Genomic DNA, 19345 nt, shown 5'->3' with positions numbered 1-19345 from the left:
GGATTTGGGGCCAGGCCTCCCCGGAAGGGGACAGCCAGGGTCCTCCTCGGTTCTGCTGGAGGACCAGGCCCCCTGCCCTTCTCCAGGTGGGAGGCCACTAACTCTGTCTGGTTCTGGCTGCCTGGCCACAGGACTCCAGTCCACACAAGTCCCTGTCAGGGCCCTCTGCATGCCACCTGCTCACCCTTTTTCCAGACACAAGTCCCCCCCCCCCCCCCCACTGCGGGAAGTGGATGCTGGGTGTCCATGCGGAGGGCCTGGGGAGCAGCTGCCCGCTGCAAGGCTCACCCGGGCTCCTGCAGGGCCGCCTTCGCCCTGGCCTGAAGCTCTGCCAGCACCTAGCAGGGGAGCGTGGTGCCAGCCGCCTCTCCCGGGCAGCGTCCTGTCGCAGGATTCCCTGGGGGCCTCCTTGTGGCGTTGGGGGTGGGGCAGGGACAGTGGCTGCGGCCACGGAGGCTCCTCACACGCAGGAAGGGGGGAGCGGGGGGGGACCCCCACGCGCTCACGGCCGCCCCGGGGAGGCATCCGCTCCCAACTTCGGGTGACTCTGCAAAGTGGCTCCTCTGAACTTCCTAACCCATTCTGGGCAACAGGAAATGTGACCCCCCAACTCCCCCCCCCCCCCCCCATGTTCCCGTGGCTTTCTGCTGAAGGCTCTGTGTGGCAGCTTGGTGTTCTGGGTGCCCATACACACGTCCTGCGGGAGTGGCTTTGACGGAGTGACAATGGGAGCCTGTGGGGGGGGGGTCTGTGAAGGCCTGGAGCTGGGGGGGGTGTACCCCAGACCCCACCCTCTCACAGTGATCCTGGAGACGGTCCGATCGCCACCTCTGCAGAGGCAGGGCCACCGTGGGCATCTGCCACGCTGGAGAGGTGGCCGTGGGCTGAGCTGGGCCTGGAGGCCCTTGGGAGCCTGCATTTTTGTGTGTGTGCGCAAGGGCTTGAACTCAGGAACTTTTGCTCTTGCTTAAGCTTTATACTCACTCACGGCTGGTGCTCTACCATTGGAGCCACACTTGTACTTGTAGCTCTTCACTGGTTAACTGGAGGTGAGTCTCATGGCCTTTCCTGCCCAGGCTGCCCTTGAACCGTCATCCTCAGAGCTCAGCCCCCTGAGCAGCGAGGCTTACAGGCAGGAACGACGAGCGTCAAACATGGGCCCCCCCCCCCACCGTTTAGCAGGGGTGTCGGTAGACTCCACGCCGGGCAGGTGGGATGCAGCCCTGAGGACAACGGTTACCAACGGTGGCCAGAGCAGCCCCCGTTACCGTCACCACGGCGGGCGCGCGCCCAGCTGCCGCCCCAAAGCTGGTGTCCCCCTCCCACACGGCAGAGGGCACGGAGGAGCCCTGGGGGGGGGCACTGAGGCTGAGGAAGTGGGGTGCCCCGGGGAAGGTGACAGACCCAGGAGCCCCTGGGTCCCTGCCACCTCGGTGCGCCTTCGGTCAGGAGCGACGGGATGTTAGGGGTGCGTTGGGATGTTAGGGGTGCGTTACACAACTCACCGCTGGCCCAACACCGGGGCGCGCGGCCGGCTCGAGGCGGCCGTTGCTGGAAGCGGGTGCCCGGGCTCTTTGGAGGGGAGAGGCAGGCTGGGCCCTGCCTGGGGGGGGGGCCCCTTCTGCACCCTGCCTGCGGGGTGGGGCGGGGGAAGAGGAGGCCTCCCCGTTCACGAGTGGATGGAGGTGGCGGAGCGGTGGGGGCAGGGGAGGGTGCGAGCCAAGTCCCGGCTCCTTCCGGGCCAAGGGCGCTGCTGGCGCTGCAGTCAAGACGCAGAATGGAACTGGGGTGGCCGGGCCAAGGACGGGAGGGGCGCGGCTGCTCCGTGTCGTCCTCGTTTTATTTACGGAGGCCATGACACACGGGGAGCGCGGAGACGTTTCGCCCTCCGGGAGCCTGAGTGGGGGCCCGGAGCCCGGGCAGCCGTCGGGGGGCGGGGCGTCCCCACGGCGGAGGCCGGTGCCCTCACACCAGCAGGGCGTGGAAGCTGTCCACCCGCTCCCGGTACAAGTGGTGGAACTGCTTGGCCAGGCAGTGGAATGGGGCTTCGTAGTTGTTCATCTCCTTCTGGAAGACAGTGAGAGCCTGGTTATGCCCCATCCGCGAAAGCCAGTGCCCACGCCGCGTCCCCCCACCCCACCCGGCCTCCGCCCGCGTCTGCACGTCTGGGCACCTTCCGGAAGGCGCAGGTTTACAAGAGGAAACTGACAGCCAGAGATGACAGGGATGTGCAGGAAGCCACAGGCGGTGGAAGACAGGGTGGGGGGAAGGGGGGGGGGCTGGGCCTCTTTCTACACGGCTGCCCTTCCCCCACTCGGGCTGTGTGTGGAAACCCCTTCTTGGCTCAGATGGCAGATAAATTGGGGCCACCTTTGCCTGGAGGGTGGGGCCAGGAGAAGCAGGGAGAACAACATGATTCCACAGGGGATGTGGGGGGGCGGCAGGAGGGGCCAGGCCCAGGCAACACAGGCCGGGAGGTCTGGAGGCATCTTGAAGGACCAACCAGAACCTGACACTGTAGCTAGTCACTGTTCTCTTACTCTGAGTACTCGTGGGAGCTTTTTTTTTTGGGGGGGGGGGCAGTCCTAGGGTTTGAACTCAGGGCCTGGGCACTGTTCCTTAGCTTTTACACTCAAGGCTGGTGCTCTACCACTTGAACCACAGCTCCATTTCCAGCTTTTTTTTGTAGTTAATTGGAAATTAGATTTCCTTGGATGCTTGTCTAGCTGGCTTGCACGATCCTGAGACCTCAGCCTCCTAAGTAGTTAGGATTATAGGCGTGAACTACCAGGACAACCAGGGGCCTGGATCTCCTTCTATACGGCCGCCCTTCCGGCCACCTGAGACCCAGAGGGCAGAGGCCTAGCTTCCGAGGAGCTTTTTGGGTCTTCCTTTTGTCCTCTTTAAGACAGGGTCTCCCTGCGGGAGCCAGGCTGCCCTGGGAGTTTATGATGCTCCTATCTCAGCTTCCCAAGAGCTGAGATCACAGGCGTGAACCACCGCGCCCAGGTGCCCAGATGCCTGTTGGTTTTCAGTTCTTCAGAAGTTGACACAGAGCTCACCACAGCCCCGACCCTGGGGACCTAGGGGTGTCGCTGCTGAGCGGCGGGGCCGAGGCGGCCAAGTGTCCCAGTGAAGCATCGCGTGCGGCAGCGGCGGCTGCGTTTCACGGATGAGTAGACCCGGGCCCAGCAGGTGCACAGCCCAGCTGGCTGGTGAGGAGCCCAGCCTGTCCCAGACCCCGGAGCGGAGCAGACGGCAGGCAGAAAGACACAGGGCCCTCCCGGAGAGGGCCACCAAGCGGGGCCGGGCCGGGAGGAAATGGCAGGGGGAGCTGGGGAAGGGGCAGACCCCGAGACTGCGTCATCGGAAGGGCTCAGGCTTGAGGGTGGGGCCAATGCCAGCCAGTGCAGCGCCGGCTGAGCTGAGGGGGGTAGGGGAAGAGGCCCCACATGGTGCACAACAGAGTGACCTGGGTCTCCCAGCCAAAGAAGTAAGGAATTCAAGGCGGGTAGGCCTCAACAGGCAGCCTGGGTGCTCCCGAAATGGACGGGAATGGAGCCATTTTCCGAACACGCCTGCCTGTGGCAGAAGTCCTTTTGTCAAGTGACTAATCATAATCTCATTTGCATGGTCTGGATGCCCATAGATGAGGCCTATTTAAAGCAAGTTCCTAACAGTGAGCCCAGATTAGCCCCCAATCTGGCTTAGAATTCTGGCCCCACGACAGTGAAATAGACAGGTGCCCGGCAACGGTGAAGCAAGGTGAAGCACGCCTGTAATCCCAGCCATGTAGGAGGCAGAGAGGAAGGGACTAGAAACTCAAGGCCAACCTAGGCCGGGGGAGAAAGTGAGACCCTATCTCAAACACAAGCCGGGAGTGATAGTTCATGCTCGTAATCCCAGCTGCAGGCAGAGGTAGAGAAGGAAGGAGCGTGAAGGCCCGAGGCCAGCAAGGATGAAATAACTAATGAAAGCAAAGAGGGCGAGGGGCGGAGCTCAAGCGCAGGAGCTTGAGGCCCTGAGTTCAAACCTCAGTGACCTCCAGACAAACAAAACGATAACATGTGCAGAAATGCCTACCACATGGCAGACCCCCCCCCATCCCACGCCCCACAGCTGTTACCGACCCCCTCGAAAACAGAGGGGCAGTCACCCCAGGGACTGAACCTGAGAGCGTGTCCATTTGACGCTGTCACAACACACTGATCAACAATGGGTCTCGTTAAATTTTTTTTTTCACTTCTGTTAAAAGAAAACCTTCTGTCTAGTTTTGGCCTGAGAACGTCCAGCACTGAGGGGGAAGCGAGGGAGCCTGGGGACCCCCGAGACCCCTCCGCGGGCCCCACATTTAGGAACAGGCGAGTCAGGGATGCCTGGGCACCGCGGCTTGGCTGTATCTCAGACCGGGCTTGGTTATATTTCCTTTTTAATCACAGCTTTCTCCGCGGAGCTGCTGCTAGCGCCGACTCCGTGGGGGGCGGGGGGGGAAGGGGGGGAACTGGACTGGTTAACTTGCAGTCAGGACTGAGTACTTAGCCAGCCCCGCCCCCCCTCACCAGCACCATTTATCTCTGCCCAGGGCACCTGAGGGGAAGGGAACCCACAGCCTGGGGGCTCTGGGTGACGAATGTGTGTGGGTGGCTCTGCATTTCTGAGACTGGAGATGCGGGGGCTGTGGGGGGGGGGTGTTGGGTGGGGAGGGGCCCATTGCACCAGCCGTGAAAGGAGGCGAGGGCCCAGGGGGCCTCTCCAGAGTCGTGGGTGGCCCTGCCCAACACACGCTTCCTTAATCTGAACTTCATTGAGGTCACACTTGTGATCTGGGTCTCGGGCCGGAGCTCGGCCGGGAGCGGCGGGTCTCTCACCCCCAGCCTGCAGGGGGCGCCCGAGGCACACGCCTCACCATGGCTGTGCAAGGGGGCTCCCAGGACTGGGCTGCACACACCCACACACACACCCCACCCCCCCACACACAGGGCAAAGCTCACACTGGGCGGGGGACCCTGGCTGCAGGAGGCTGCGCGTCCAGAACCCCCTAACACAGGAGGGGTTCCGTGGTGCAGGGCAGCCCGGGTCGTGATGGAGTATGACAGCTGGTGATCGTCCCCCTTTGGGGGGGGGGGCTCCTGCTCCAGTGCTCTGGGCACTTTATGGAGGCTTCGCAGGGAGAGGCAAGAAGGACCGGAAGCTACGCAGTGTTGAGGGTGCCTGGACCATGGCATAGAGGGGAGGCCGCTCTCCAGCCCAGACTGGACACAAGTGAGCGGCTCTACCTCAGGACTGGCTCGGGGAAAGACCCCCAAAATACCACGGGGGCCCGTGCGACCTCTACCTCTACCTCCCCCCCCCCCATCTCCTGATGGAGACGCGGCTGTCCCCTGGGCGGGCCGCCTACTGCTTCGGGAAGGAAATCTTGCCCCACTGAGTGAAGATCAAAGGTCAAAGTGAAGGTCAAAGCCGGCCCCTCGGTGAGTCTGCCCCGAGGCCTGGCGGGTGTGAGGTCCCCCGAGGCGGGGCCCTTCCCCAGACGCCCGCTCCAGCTGGGGTACTCACCACGGACGTCTCGAACCACTCCAGCCCTTGGCCCAGCGCCCACGCCCGCGCCTGCTCTGCGTCCACCACGCGTCTGCAGGCCAGGTCCGTCTTGTTCCCCACCAAGACACCTGGCTCGGGAGAGAGAGCGAGGGAGAGTCACAGCGTCGCGCTGGCCGGGGGCGGGCTGGGAAGGCGGCTGGCGGAGGATGGGAGCCAGCTCCAAGCTCCTGACTCAGTGGGGAGGACCGGGCGGTGGGGGGGGGGGGTCTGGGGCCTCTCCACCCACCCCCTCCCAGGGCCACCAGGGCCACAGAGGACAGGCAGCCTTGGCTTCTTCAATGGACAGCTTTTTTTTTTTTTTTTTTTGGCCAGCCCTGGGCCTTGGACTCAGGGCCTGAGCACTGTCCCTGGCTTCTTTTTGCTCAAGGCTAGCACTCTGCCACTTGAGCCACAGCGCCACTTCTGGCCATTTTCTATATATGTGGTGCTGGGGAATTGAACCCAGGGCTTCATGTATACAAGGCGAGCACTTTACCACTAGGCCATATTCCCAGCCCCTCTGTGGGCAGCTTTTTTTGCTCAGCCTTTTCTCCAGCTCCTTGAAGCTCCCAGGTGAGGGCTTCGATTTCTGCGAGTTGTGGTTAATTCCTCGCACATGGGACCAGCTTACAAAGTGGTCATTAGTGCTAATCTCGGGGCTGGGCTCCGAGTCAGGGACGCGGAGGTAAGCCGGCTGAGACCAGCTGCAGGGCTGCGGTGGATGTCTCGGCCGTCTCTGGAGACTGCCTTCCCGGCCCGCTCAGGAGGAGGATTTGTTGATCTCACGTAGGGATGAAAAATAAACAGACTGAAGGCACTCTGAAGTGACATCATGGCCTGGACCCCACATACAGGAGAAAATGAGGCTCTTTCAAGAGGCTTTCTGGGAATAGCAATGCCTGTTACAGCACCCCCCCCCCCCTTAGTACCCCGGGGTCTCCCCACAACCCTGCCAGGTGAGCGGCACGGTTCCAGCTGTACCGACTGATGGGGGAGGGCTGGGATCTCACTGCGCGGCCATCACAAAGCACAGCCAGGCCGGGAGCCGGCAGCTCGCGCCTGCCTGCCATCCTAGCTACTCGGGAGGCTGAGATCTGAGGATCGCAGTCCCAAGCCAGCCTGGGCAGGAAGGAAAGCCTATGAGACTCTCGTCTCCGACTGACCCACAAAAGGCTGGAAAACAGAACTGCGGCTCAAGTGGTAGAGGTCCAGCCTTGAGCAAAAACGGTAAGGGGCAGACAGCACCGAGCCCTGAATTCAAGCCTCAGGACTGACGTACACACGCATGCACGCACGCACGCGCGCAGAGCCAGGCCTCAGGCTGCATTCCCAACCACGCCCCGCCATGGCTTTGTGCGCCTGAGCTCCTACCTGGGAGTGTGATGCCCGGGACCTGGGACCGAACCTTCTCCAGCCATTTGCTGCAGTTGCTGAAGGACGCCTGGCTCGTCACGTCGTAGACCAGGCACAGGACGTTGGGGTTCTCCCACTACAGGGCCAAGAGGACACGTCAGGAGCTTGCGGGGGGGGGGGGGGGGCTCCTTCCCGTGACGCCATGAGTGGGGGCCATCTGGCTTCTGGGTGGGTGGGTGGGTGGGGGTTCGGAGTCAGGAGGGGCTACCCTGGGGAGGGACGCGTGGGGGCCAGGCTTGGTGGCGGGCGGGGGTGGAGCGGGAGGTCTTTCTGGATTCTCACACTTTGTTTCAGGGGAAAAAAAAACGCTCAGAGAGGGGCAGGCATGGCTGGCCCCGGCCGGCTCGCTCTGGAGGGGACGGGGCGCCTTCAGGACCAGTTGTGCCAACGGAAGGGCCTGGATGGGGGTTGTGAGGACCCAACCCCACAGCCCTGGGGGCAGGGAGCTCCATCAAGGGCCCCGCTGGGTACGGGGGGGGGGCAGTGGGGAGGTGAGGGGGGGTAGGGTAGGAGTTGGGACAGGAGCCCGCTACTTGCCAATTTGTCCAGCATTTCAGAAAACAGCTCCTTGCCGGCGGAGTCGAATATGAAGAGCTCCTTGGAGAGACAAGCGGGTCCCGGGAGAGAATTGGGGGGGGGGGGGAGCGACGTCACGCTGCAAGCCCTCCTGACCCTGGGCGGCGCTGACCACACGTCCGCGTCAGCACCTGCTCCCTTCCCTCGCTCATGGCCTCTGGGACCCCCCCCCCCCCCCCCAGAGATGGCCACACACGGACGTCCGCGGCACCCTCAGATGCCAGGGCTTCCCCATTCCCAGAGAGGGGAGGCAGTTCTCCACCCTTCCCTCCTCCCTTGCACCCCCTGTGTCCCCAAAGCTCCGTCTAGGCCCAGGCCTCCCACTCCCTCCCTCCCCCACCCCCACTCCCAAGAGACCCCCAGGCCCAAGGAGCAAGCTCACCACGCTGTCACCCGTGTCAGGAACCGGCACCGTCTTCACCACCAGATCCACCCCTGTGGTCTGTGGGGACAGACCACACTGGCGTCAGAGCCGTGGTGGGGGTGGGGGGCGGGCTGGCTCCCTGGGGTGCCCCAAGCCTTAGTGTTTATGCTGTGAACGAAACTGGTGGCCACGTGGCGTGGGTGGGTGTCCTCTGGAAATTCTACAGAGGCCCTACCTCAGGGCCAGCCCATATGCGTGCGTGCGTGCGTGCGTGCCTGCCTGCCTGTGCATGCGCACATCAGGGGCTTGAACTCAGGGCTTAGGCACTGTCCCCCAGCTTTCTCACTCAGGGTCTCATGGGCTTTGCCGCCCAGGCTGGCTTCACGCGGTAGCCCTCAGCTCTCAGCCTCCCGAGGGGTTCAGGATTACACGCGTGAACCGTGGGCGCCTGGCTCCCCGTGTCTTTTTAAGCCAGGGGTGGAGAAGCGTTGTCCTTTTTTTTTTTTCTTTTTTCTGCCAAAGGCCATAACAGTAATCAAAACTGTCGGTACTGGCCGTGTCCACGGGCAGAGGGCGGGCACACGTGCTCATCCCGTACCAAGTGCTTTCTCGGCCCCGCAGGCCCGACGCCCCCCCCCCCCCCCGCCCCCGCTCGGCCAGGCCTGGGCCCGCCACTCACCAGCGTGTAGTTCTTCTGGAAGTGCGCCCCATCGCTGCGGAAGATCTGTGCCAGGGCGGTCTTGCCCACCGTTGGGTCTCCTAGGGTCAGAGCAGAAGGAAAAACCCACCTTGGAGCCATCAGACTTGGGAACTGCCTGGCCCGGGGCATCGGTCTCGAAGCCAAAAGCCAGTGCGGGTCCAAGGCCGTTGTCCCTGGCGTTTCCGGGCCCAGGAGAGTGGCAGGCAGAGCCCTCACGAAAGCCATCTTCAAAGCTCTCAAGGCCAGGGCACATCTCGACACGGCCCACGCGCCTTCCACCCAAAGAAGGACCCAGAAGGGAGCAGAGGCCCAGGAGGGTGTTGGAGCCCCCACAGAGAGACGCAGCCCTTGGGGGATTGTCACCTGACACTGGGCGTCACTCTGGAGTCTTGACGGGAGAGAGGAGGGGGTGGGGCGGACGGGGGGCCTCACATCTGGGAACCCGCTGCCAAGTGACGCGGTCTGTCTCCACCTCGGCCTGCGTGTGTGTGACTGCTGAGGGGTCACCGTCGGAGGCCTCGCCAGGCTCGTCTCACACCGATGGGGTGTGCTGTTCCACCCCGCCCCTCGCCAGACCCAGAGGCGGGCGCCTCAAAACGGAAGATCTGCCGGGCACTCGTGGCTCACGCTGGTAACCCTAACTATGCAGGAGGCGGAGATCGGAGGATCGTGGTTCAAAGTCGGCCTGGGCAGGAAAGTCCGTGAGACTCTTACCCAATGAACCACCAAAAGGCTGGAAACGGAGGTGTGGCTCAAGTGACAGAGCTCCAGCCTCAAGCGCAAGAGCTGAAGGACGGCGCCCAGGCCCTGAGTTCAAGCCCAGGCACAGGCACAAAACCAACCAACCAACCAATCAAACCTAAAGATCTACACGATCCATCTGAACCCTTCCTGTCTTTGAGAGCAACTGCGCCTGGAGCTCCTCCCCGACCTGACCGCTTTAGAGACTTGTTTGTATTTGCAGATCTTTCCCACCTGGAGCCTCACTTTGATCTCACCCCATCACCCTGCCCTGTCCCCCCACCTCACCCCCCCCAGAACATGTGTTCCACTCTGTGATCACTTAGCCCTGGGAGGGGTCCCTGCTTCGCTTCCCCATTTCATCAATCACAGCCTGCTGCTCCGTGCGCGACTTCTCGTCGGCCGCTCTGTTCAGAGACTCCATTTTGACTTTTCCCCACCTGTAATTTTCTCTTGTGAGACAATTACCTGACGGCGGGCGGCATTCCGTTGTGACTCCTCCAGGCTGGCCAGGGCGAGTCAGGACTGTTCTACTTGCCACCGGCTTCTCAGGGGGCAGCCAGTTCACACTTATTCATGCCTCCCGAGGCCCCGCCCCCGCCCCCACAGCCCCGCCCATCGCCCCGCCCCCTCAGGTCATTAACAGAGGGCCGAGTTCCCTGAAGCTGCCAGTGACCGTGGAGGCCTCCGTGGGAGGGGTGGGCTCTGCCCATCTCGTCATCAGGCCATGCCCGGGTCACCTACCCATCTCACTTTCTGCTCAGCAGATGCCACCACGTCCCCCCTGCAGTCCCCAGACACAACCGTCGCCTCCTCCGGTGTCCATATCCCCTCCTTCCCCTGCCTGTCCTTGGCTCTTCCTCAAGCCTGCATCCCTGTCCCCCCCCAGACCCCTTGCTGCTCTGCCCTGCCCTGCCCTGCCCTGCTGGGACTGGGGCTCTGTGAAGGCATTTCCCCTTTCCCTGTGCCTTCCCGGCCATGAGCTTTTGGCCGATACAGCCGCTGGTTCCCGTCTCCAGTTCTGCCTTTCGTGCGCTCCCGGGCCGGCCCCTCACACCTTCACAGGGCCAGTGTGGCGGGCAGTGCCCTTCTTAGGACTCTGCCCCCCAGCTCCCACCACCCTCCTGGAGTTTCTGGTTCTGATGACCCTCCTCAGAGGTGGGCGCCCGGCTCTGTGGGGTCCCCCTTCCTCCCCGGTGCCCTCTGGGTTCCTCCAAGCCTCTGAAGCCCGTGACTAACACATCCCTGTTGCAATGCCCATGCGTGAGTTAGCTTTGTTTTGTGGTGCGGTGCTGGGATGGGAACCCAGGGCCTCGGCACGCAAGCCCTTCGCACCTTCTCCTGACAAGGTCTCGCCTGCACATGCCGACGCAGCAGCCCTCTCTCTGGCTTTGATTCTCTCCTTGCACCACCTGGCCCGGCCTGGCATCAACAGAGGGGCCCCCCACACAACAGAAGGGCACTGGGGCAGCACCAGCTCTGGTTCCGTCCTTTCTTTCTTGCTGGTACTAGAGCTGGATCAGGGCCTGGATGCTGTCAAGGCTGGTGCTCTACCACTTGAGCCACAGCTCCACTTCCAGGTTTTGTGGGGTGTGTGTGTGTGTAAGTGGAGATAAGCATCTCCCAGACTTTCCCGTTCTGGCTGGCTTACAGCCATAATCCTCCCATCTCAGCCTCCTGAGTGGCTAGGATTACAGGTATGCACCACCAGCACCCAGCTGTGGTTTCTCCTTTCAAGTCAATCCCTAACCACCTTTTGACACAAAACCCGGGATCCGTGCCTGTCTTCTCCCATTCCTGGACTGGCCCCCGGCCACCTCCTTGCAGGCTGCTGCCCACTCCGACCAACAAAGTCAACCAGCCTCTCTCTGTGCCACCAGAGGGCGCCCTTCCCTCTTGTCTCTGCCGGGTGTCCACTGCTATCCTGCTGCTGGTGCGAGATCTGGACTCAGAACCACCCTGCAGGGCGGCACACCTGGTATTATTATCTTTGTATGCATGGGTCTGGTGTGGTACAGAATCCAGGGAGACTCGGGAGCCAGAGGCCGGCTCCACCACCCACTCGCTGTGAGGGGTTAGGTCAGTTACTTCATCTCTCTGGGCCTCAGTTATTACGTGTATAAAGTATTCCCAGGAATAGGGGCGTCTGAGTCACTAAATAAGCAGAACACAGACCAATCCCAACCGTGGCTTTTTCTCTCCACCTGAGCCAGCACAAGTAGCGGCTGGGCACTGGGTTGCTCTCTGGGATGTGGCACCTGAGAGGCACTGCCATGTGTGGTGGCCGCAGCCGAGCTTGTCACACACACGGAGTGTGGGCAGGGCTGACTCATCTGTGCACGCCCGTCGCCTTGGCACGGAGGCTCACAAATAGTAGATGCTCAATAAACAAACACACCTGTCACTGAACAGCAGGTCCCCTGATGACGAGTTCCGTCACAGAGAAAAGAATTGTGGGAGGGGCTGGGGATATGGCCTAGTGGCAAGAGAGCTTGCCTCGTATACATGAGGCCCTGGGTTCGATTCCCCAGCACCACATATACAGAAAACGGCCAGAAGTGGCGCTGTGGCTCAAGTGGCAGAGTGCTAGCCTTGAGCAAAAAGAAGCCAGGGACAGTGCTCAGGCCCTGAGTCCAAGGCCCAGGACTGGCCAAAAAAAAAAAAAAAAAAGAATTGTGGGCCTCTAAGGGGTGAGAGGAATCAAAACTAGCAAGTGTGCATGCGTGTTTTTGTGCGTGTGCGTGCGCATGTGTGTGTGTGTAGGCACACACATTCATGTGGGGGAGGCTTGGGTCTTTCTGGAGATTTGCAAAGGGAACTTCCCTTGAGGCTTAGAAAGGAGGCTGAAGATGGAGGTGGAGGGCCAGGATGGAGGCCAGGGGCCTCTGGTGGAGGCTGGACAGACACTACAGCTGTGTGACCAGGACAAGGGTCCTCTCCGCTGTGGGCTGCGTCTGCCCTAGCTGCACATGAGGACTGTAGCGACCCCAGACGGAGTCACGGCCTGTCCCGTCATGGCACGGGCACACAGAAGTGGCAGGAGGCAGCTCCATGACACAGGCTGAACTGAAGAGGAAGTAAGAGGAAGAACTGGCAGACAGAGAAGCCCACTGGAGCACAAATGGAACCTTGGGAAATGCAACAGGTGGGAAGAAGAGCAGGCAGAAAGAATTTGGTAACAAAACCCGGTGCTCTGCAATCCAGTCTTTCCAGAGCCTTCATATCTTCTGCTCTGCTGAGACAAGAGTTACGACTGTCGGCCATCTTCTCTGTGTGGCCCTTTCTTTTTCTAACCAGAAAAGTCACTATAAATACCATAGCTACTCTCAGTCTGTAATACAGGAATGGAAACAAAATCTTGTTTCCTCTATACAACTCCTTGCTGCTTCTTGGACCTTCGTCTTCTCACTTTGGCCTCTCTAGTAGCTGGGATTACAAATATAAAGGGGGCCATCATGCCTGGCTTGTTTGTTGAGGTGAAGAGTCTTGCTAACTTTTCCCCAGGCTGGCCTCAAAGCAGGATCCCCCTGTCTCTGCTTCCCAAGCAGCTGGGATTACAGGTATGTATCATCACACACAGACCTCATTCTTAACATTTGTATGGAGCACCTACTATGTTCCGCTTGTTGTTGTGGGTGTTGGGTACGTCAGTCAATAAAACAAGGTTCCTCTTTGGGAAGACTGGGTGCTTATGTCCTCTGAGAATGGGCACTGCAGTAACCTGGGGTCCTAAACACCAAACAGGGGCCTCTTGGAACTCATGTCTATCATCAGAGGGGGGGTGGTCAGGAAGAGAATCCTTATAAGACTGCCTGAGTGGTTTTGCCTAACTTTGGGGTGCTGCAGGCGACCCAGCGGATGCACTTCGGGTCTCAGGCACGGCAGCACCCGGAGAGGGCGGGCCGAGGGGAGGCCGGGCAGCGGGGACCCAGCCCCAGGTGCGCTGGGGAAGCTCATTCTCCCCGCCGGATGGGATTTACTCGGTGAGACGGTGCAGCTGCTCGCCCTCGGGAGCCAGGGAGGAGAATTTGCTTGAACGAAAGCTGGCGATGAACGCAGAGCGCCCAACTCAAGACTCACCTGCCAGGATGCATTTGGCGGCCAGCTTCACCATGGCAACGGGCCACTACCCGGACCCGGGAGAGGCAGGCGGCGGTGGCGCTGCAGGCTGGACACCGCGGGGACGCAGAACCCCCGGGTCGATCGTGGGGACAACGAACCCCCTGGGGGGTCCGGGGCTCCACCGACTGTGAAGCTGGAAAGGAACAACCCGAGCGACCGCACAGCCCCAGCGACCCAAAGCGCCCCGCCGGACACGCTCGCTTGGCAACGCTTGCCCCGCCCCTCCCTCCCGCCGTGCCTCAATTGGCTGCTCGCCCGAAGCTCCACCCAACGCAGGCGCGCCTAGACCTATTAGGATCAGGGGGCGGGACCAATGGCCCTCGCACGGGAGACAATTCGTGACAGTATCTGCTTTCCGTTTCATCTCGCTTGGCAAGTGGTTCGAGGAGATGTCAATCACTCCCAGCTCCCGCCCCCACCTCCTCTGGAGCATCCGGGGAAGGGAGGGAGTAACGTTCTGATTGGCCAGAGGATGGCTGGGACCATTTTTGAGAGAAATGGGGACTCGTCGCACCCCTACTTCTCTCCAGGAAGTGGGTTCGCCCACAACGGGGCGGGGTGCGGGAGGCCAATCGGTTCCGGAAGTCTAGTGCGCGCCTGCGCAGTAGACGAAGCTCCCGTGGCGGGAACAGAGACCTGCGTGCAGTCACTGCACGGTGCTGCTTCCCCGGGTTCCGCCAAGAGCGCGGCTCTATTTATTATTATTATTATTATTATTATTATTATTAATTATAATTATATTAATGTTAATTTATTTCAGAGATGGAGGGAGGTTGAGAATGCTGGGTAGAGGAGCAGCCAGTTCGAACCCAGCCGAAAACAAGGTGGGCCTGGGAGTGTTGGTAAATGAGGAGGTGGACGCGCTTCTCCTGACTCGTGTGCCCGACCACTGCCTGACAGCTTCGCCCTGGGGTGAGGCCGGGTAGCAGTGGGGACCCTGCGCCACGGCCACCGGCAAAGGAAACGTAAGAATATTATACTGCACTGCAGGTCCCTAATGGACCCAAGAACAGGGGTGTCTCTCAAGCAATCTCACTATGTCCTCAAAGCCCAAAGCCCGGCTGTCAGGTGGCCCTCTGGAGAGGACCCCCTTGCTGTCTATTGAAAGTGTCTTTGTAACAGAATCTTAAACTTTTTTTTGTGTGTGTGGCTACAAATTACCCAGACGCGGATGAAGCTTGACATCCCCCAGTCCATTTTTGTATGTGCTTCTGCCCAAGCCATTCTCTCCACAGTCACTTTGCAATCACCTTGGGGTCCAGGAAAAACAAACAGACAAACAGGACTGAGCAATACCGTCTTTTTACAACAAAGACTGAAAGCCCCCTTAAGGGACAGTGCAGAGCTTTACAAGACAGAGACCCCCCCCAAATGAGGCGAATCACCTGTGGTGACCCTGAAACTGGAGGGAGGAGTCATCTCCTGGAGAAATCTCCAGATTTCTCTCCTTAAGCCATAGTAGCAATGGCCACTTCTCCAAAATCCAGGAGAATCAGAACTGAGGTGGTGACCAGCCTGGCCACACCGGTAACCAGGACTGAAACTGTGTGTATTCTTGTCCCCTGCCCCTTTTTATTTCCAAGCCTATCACTCATAGCTATGTCGTGAAGACAGCTAGCGGTGAGTGCAATCCATCTTCTTGTGGCATCATGCTACATACACAGACATTTCTTTTTTCTTATTTAGTGCCACTATTGGGGCTTGAACTCAGGACCTAGGCACTGGCCCTTAGCACTCAAGGTTGGTGCTCTGCCACTCAAGCCACACCTCTACTTCCAGCTTTTTGTAGTTCATTGGTGATAAGAGTCTTTTCTCTCTGAGCTGGCCTTGAACTATGATCCTCAGTTCTCAACCTCCTGAGTAGCTATGATTATAGGTATGAGCCACTGGTACTTGGCTCTCGTATTTTCTAATAAAAAAATTTTTTTTTTATCATTTTGACTTATATATCTCATGTCTCGCCTGCATTCCCTTCTCACCAGACTCGAGAACTGAGGTCGATAGCTGTGTTAATTAACATCAGGCATCACTCATACATAAGGTGAGAGAATAACGAAATATGAACTGTGGAAGTAGTTGAGGTAATATTTAAATGGAAGGGAAGAGAAAAAAAACATACCCTGGGGGATGGTGGAAAGTCACTCTTTCCTCTCAGGCTACTGCCTCTGATTTGAAATGTGCGATGTGCCCTATCCCATGTCCAGTATGATAGCATGCAGGCCAACTCTGCTGCTCCCTCAGGAAGGTTCTGGAAACACCAGGTGACTTCCTGGGGACCTCTGGTTTTGCCATCAGCGGCCAGGGCCTGTGCCCTAAAGCTAGAACCTCCTGGTGTGAGGAGCTGAGGAAGAAAGGGAAACGCGAAAGCACCCACTCCCAGTCCTCTCTGTGCAGCTATCACAACACACTGGAGAGAAACGATTTACAGAGACACGATTTCTTTGGACTCATAGTTTCAGAGGTGTCAGCCCAAGGTTGACTGGATCCATTGCTTTGGACCTAAGGTGAGGCAGAATATTACAGAAGCAGGAACCTCATGGCAGCCAGCAAGCAGAGAGGGGGAGGAGGGGATGGAGAGAAAGGCAGACAGAGGTCAGACCTCAAGGATACAAACCATATCTAAACCGGAGTAGTCAGGACACAGGTGAGCAGCAAGTGACGCTGCGTGAGGCATGAGAAGAAACTTGCCTAGCCAGACACCATGTATCACCACTGCCGTAAGCTGGCCCCAAGCTACCCCAGCTCTCACTCGAGCTGGATGGGACTGGGTTGCACAACAGGAAGGGCCTCCCCTCCCAGATGCCTGTGCTAAGCAGCTACATGCCCTGTCGGGGGCTTCCTGCAGCTGCTCGGAGCCTTAGGTGTCCCCTGCCAGCCTCTTGCAGGGGACACACACACACACACACACACACACACACACACACACACACACTCTGATTGAGAGCGCTGTCAAGTTTCCAGCTCTCAATGCAGAGTGAGATGGCGCAGCTGTAGCTCGCGATTCATGGCTGGCCTCTCCGTGGAGGCCTCTTCTTCCTGGCTCCTCCCAACTTCTCCTCTGTCTCCCTCTTGGTGCCCTCCCCCAGGACAGCCCGTCCACTCTGGGTGACCTCACTCCCCTGTGCTAGTCAGGGCTTCGTGCCACGTAATGGAAGCAACCTCAGGGGAGGGAGGCGTTTATGTGAATTCACCGTTTTAGAGGCTCTGTGGATTCTGGAATCGTGGTGCAGTGGGACGCCATGGTGACCGGGAGCCTGTGGTGGAGGCTGCTCACTTCATGGTGGCCAGGAAGCAGAGAGAGAGAGAGAGAAAGAGAGAGAGAGAGAGAGGTGGGCTGGGACAAGAGACAGCCCCCACGACACACTCGGTGACCTACTTTCCCTGGCTAGGCTCCACCTGCTGAAGTTCCCAGAACTTCCCAAAATAACACCACCAGCTGGGGACCAAACCCTGAGCCAAACCAAAAATATATGAGCGATTTTGGAGGATATTTTCTACCCAAACCATCACGCTCCTTAAAGGACCCCTTTGGGGAGTGAGCCACACTCCGTGGGCTCTCCACATAGCCACGCTCCGGGGTCACGTCTGGTGGGGCCTCTGGGAGCCTTGTCCACCCCTCCTCTTGAGGGGAGGCCTTCAGGGGCAGTTTCTCTTCCCTTTGATGGGGCTTCTCTGGGTGGTTCAAATCAGTCTGTCAGGGGAGCATTTTGGATCTTTCCAGAAAGATGAGAAGTCCCTTCTGCCTCCTCCTCCACATCCTTTTCTTGTACGGGTTATTTTATTTTACTTTTCTGGTTGATTGTGGGGCTTGAATGCAGCGCATGGGCACTGTTCCTGGGCTTTTCTGCTCAAGCTTAGTGCTCTTTTGCTTTTTTTTTTTTTTTGGTCGGTAGTGGGGCTTGAACTCAGGGCCTGCGCACCGTCCCTGAGCCTCTTTGTGCCCAAGGCTAGCGCTCTACCACTTGAGCCACAGCGCCACTTTTGGTTTTGGGTTCATTGGAGCTAAGAGTCTGAGGGGATTTTTACTGCCCCAGCTGGCTTTGAACTGTGATCCTCAGATCTCAGCTTCCTGAGCAGCTAGATCACAGGCACGAGCCACCGGTGCCTGGCCTCTCTCTCGCCTTGAGCCACAGCACCGCTTCTGGTTTTCTGGCGGTTAAGTAGAGGTAAGAGTCTCATGGACTTTCCTACCCTGGCTGGTTTTGAACCTCGATCCTCAGATTCCAGCCACCTGAATAGCCAGGGTTGCAGGGATGAGCCACCAGCTCCTAGCTTGTACTGGTTGCTTTTGAGGTAAGGACTTGCTTCCTGCCTGGACTTGGAGCTGCCTATTTCAGAGTTCCCGTGGTAGCGGAGAGGAGAGCCACATGCCACCACGCTGCTCTCCATGGAGGAAGGAGGCCTGGCGTGGTTTTGCCTGGGCGGGTCTGGACTGTGGTCCGCTCACTCCCATCCTCCCAGCTAGCTGAGGGAGGACAGGCAAGGCACCCCCACCTACGGGTTGAGAAAGGGTCTCCCCAATCTTTGAGTCCATGTTGGCCTCGAATTGTAATCCAGTACTGGGGCTTGAACTCAGGGCCTAGACGCTGTCCCTTGGCTTTTTTCCACTCAAGGCTGACACTTTAGCACTTGAACCACGGCTCCACTTCTGGGCTTTTTCGGGATTTATTTGAAGGTGAACCTTACAGGCTTTTCCTGCCCTGGCTGCTGGCTTTGAACCCTGAACCTCCAGTCTCAGCTTCTTGAGTAGGTGGGATTATAGGGGCGGGTCACCTGCAAACACGAGGCAGGTCAGGGGCTCGTTACTGCGATGAACATTTGGACGGCATCCTGGCCCCGGGTGAGCTGTGACCCGGCCTGGCCTGGAGGTGCCATGTGCGGCTTCTGACAGCAGGGGGCAGCAGCCACTGAGGAAAAGCTGCAGGAGGGTGCGCGGGGTGGGGGTGGGGGGGTGGGTGGCCTGGCCTCCCTTTGGATTTATTTATGTTGCCGCTTCTATTGAAAGTTGAGCACCTCACCCTCCAGTCCCAGGCCTCCTTTAGCAGCCATGACAGCTCTTCTGCGGGAGCCAAGCGCTGCTTTTCTGGAACATTCCAAGTTTAGCCTTTTCCACGCGTTTTCTTTCTTTCTTTCTTTTTAAATTAAATTTTATTGACAAGGTGATGTACAGAGGGGGTACAGTTACATAATAAGGTAGCCAGTACATTTCTTGTCTTATTTGTTACACCCTCCCTCATTTTTCCCTCCCTTCTCTAGTTCAGAGAAGCATACATACAGTATCCAGCGTACCAAAATCATATACAGTGACCACAGGGGGTGTGCCACAGGAAATTCACCTAGTACATTAAACATAACGACAACAATAAGATACTCCTGTTTCCACCTCTTGGAGTTCACTTTGCTTAGCCTCATCTTATATAACCATAGGTACATAGCTGTTGAACTATGGTGATCCTCTGATAGGTCCATCCTAGACCTTTTCATGTTTATTTAGTAATTGTTTGGTTTAAGAGACATACTGTAAAGTCGCTGACCCAAACATGTGGAAATGCCATTTGAAAGGAAGTTTGTCATTTTACAGACATGATCTCTACTCTTCTCCCTGCCCCCGCCCCCCAACAACCACATATCAGGGAGACCATGTGCCTTTGTTCTCTGTGTTCTAGGCTTGTCTCGCTCCACATTATGTGTTCAAGATCTGACCCTATCCTTGCGAATGCCATTATTTTATCATTTCTAATTGCTATGTAGTGTACAGGTAGCACGTTTTTTTGGATCCATTCATCTGTAGTGGGGCATCTGGGTTGTTTCCATATCCTGGCTATTGTTTTCCACGAATTTTCAAGGCTGAC

The 19345-nt window shown here is 58.6% G+C and overlaps 1 protein-coding gene across 3 annotated transcripts; it reads right to left on the bottom strand.

Moving 5' to 3' along the window:
- Positions 1 to 1809: 1809 nt before the first annotated feature.
- Positions 1810 to 13707, bottom strand: Ift27 (intraflagellar transport 27). 3 transcript variants are annotated; one of them, XM_048356025.1, is made up of 7 exons: positions 13452 to 13707; positions 8610 to 8689; positions 7949 to 8008; positions 7528 to 7587; positions 6949 to 7066; positions 5557 to 5666; positions 1895 to 2067 (listed from the first exon to the last, which is right to left on the bottom strand). In XM_048356025.1, exons 1-7 carry the CDS (start codon positions 13483 to 13485, stop codon positions 1966 to 1968), a joined length of 564 nt encoding a protein of 187 aa, XP_048211982.1. In that variant the 5' UTR covers positions 13486 to 13707; the 3' UTR covers positions 1895 to 1965. The 3 variants fall into 3 exon arrangements, with proteins under 3 accessions (XP_048211971.1, XP_048211982.1, XP_048211991.1); XM_048356034.1 differs by having other exon boundaries at positions 1895 to 2064; XM_048356014.1 differs by lacking the exon at positions 5557 to 5666 and having other exon boundaries at positions 1810 to 2067.
- Between the last annotated feature and the right edge of the window lie 5638 nt (positions 13708 to 19345).

The sequence above is a fragment of the Perognathus longimembris genome, chromosome 1 (genome assembly GCF_023159225.1).
Source record: "Perognathus longimembris pacificus isolate PPM17 chromosome 1, ASM2315922v1, whole genome shotgun sequence".
Taxonomy (NCBI): Eukaryota; Metazoa; Chordata; class Mammalia; order Rodentia; family Heteromyidae; genus Perognathus; species Perognathus longimembris.
This window is presented reverse-complemented; position numbering and strand designations above follow the sequence as displayed.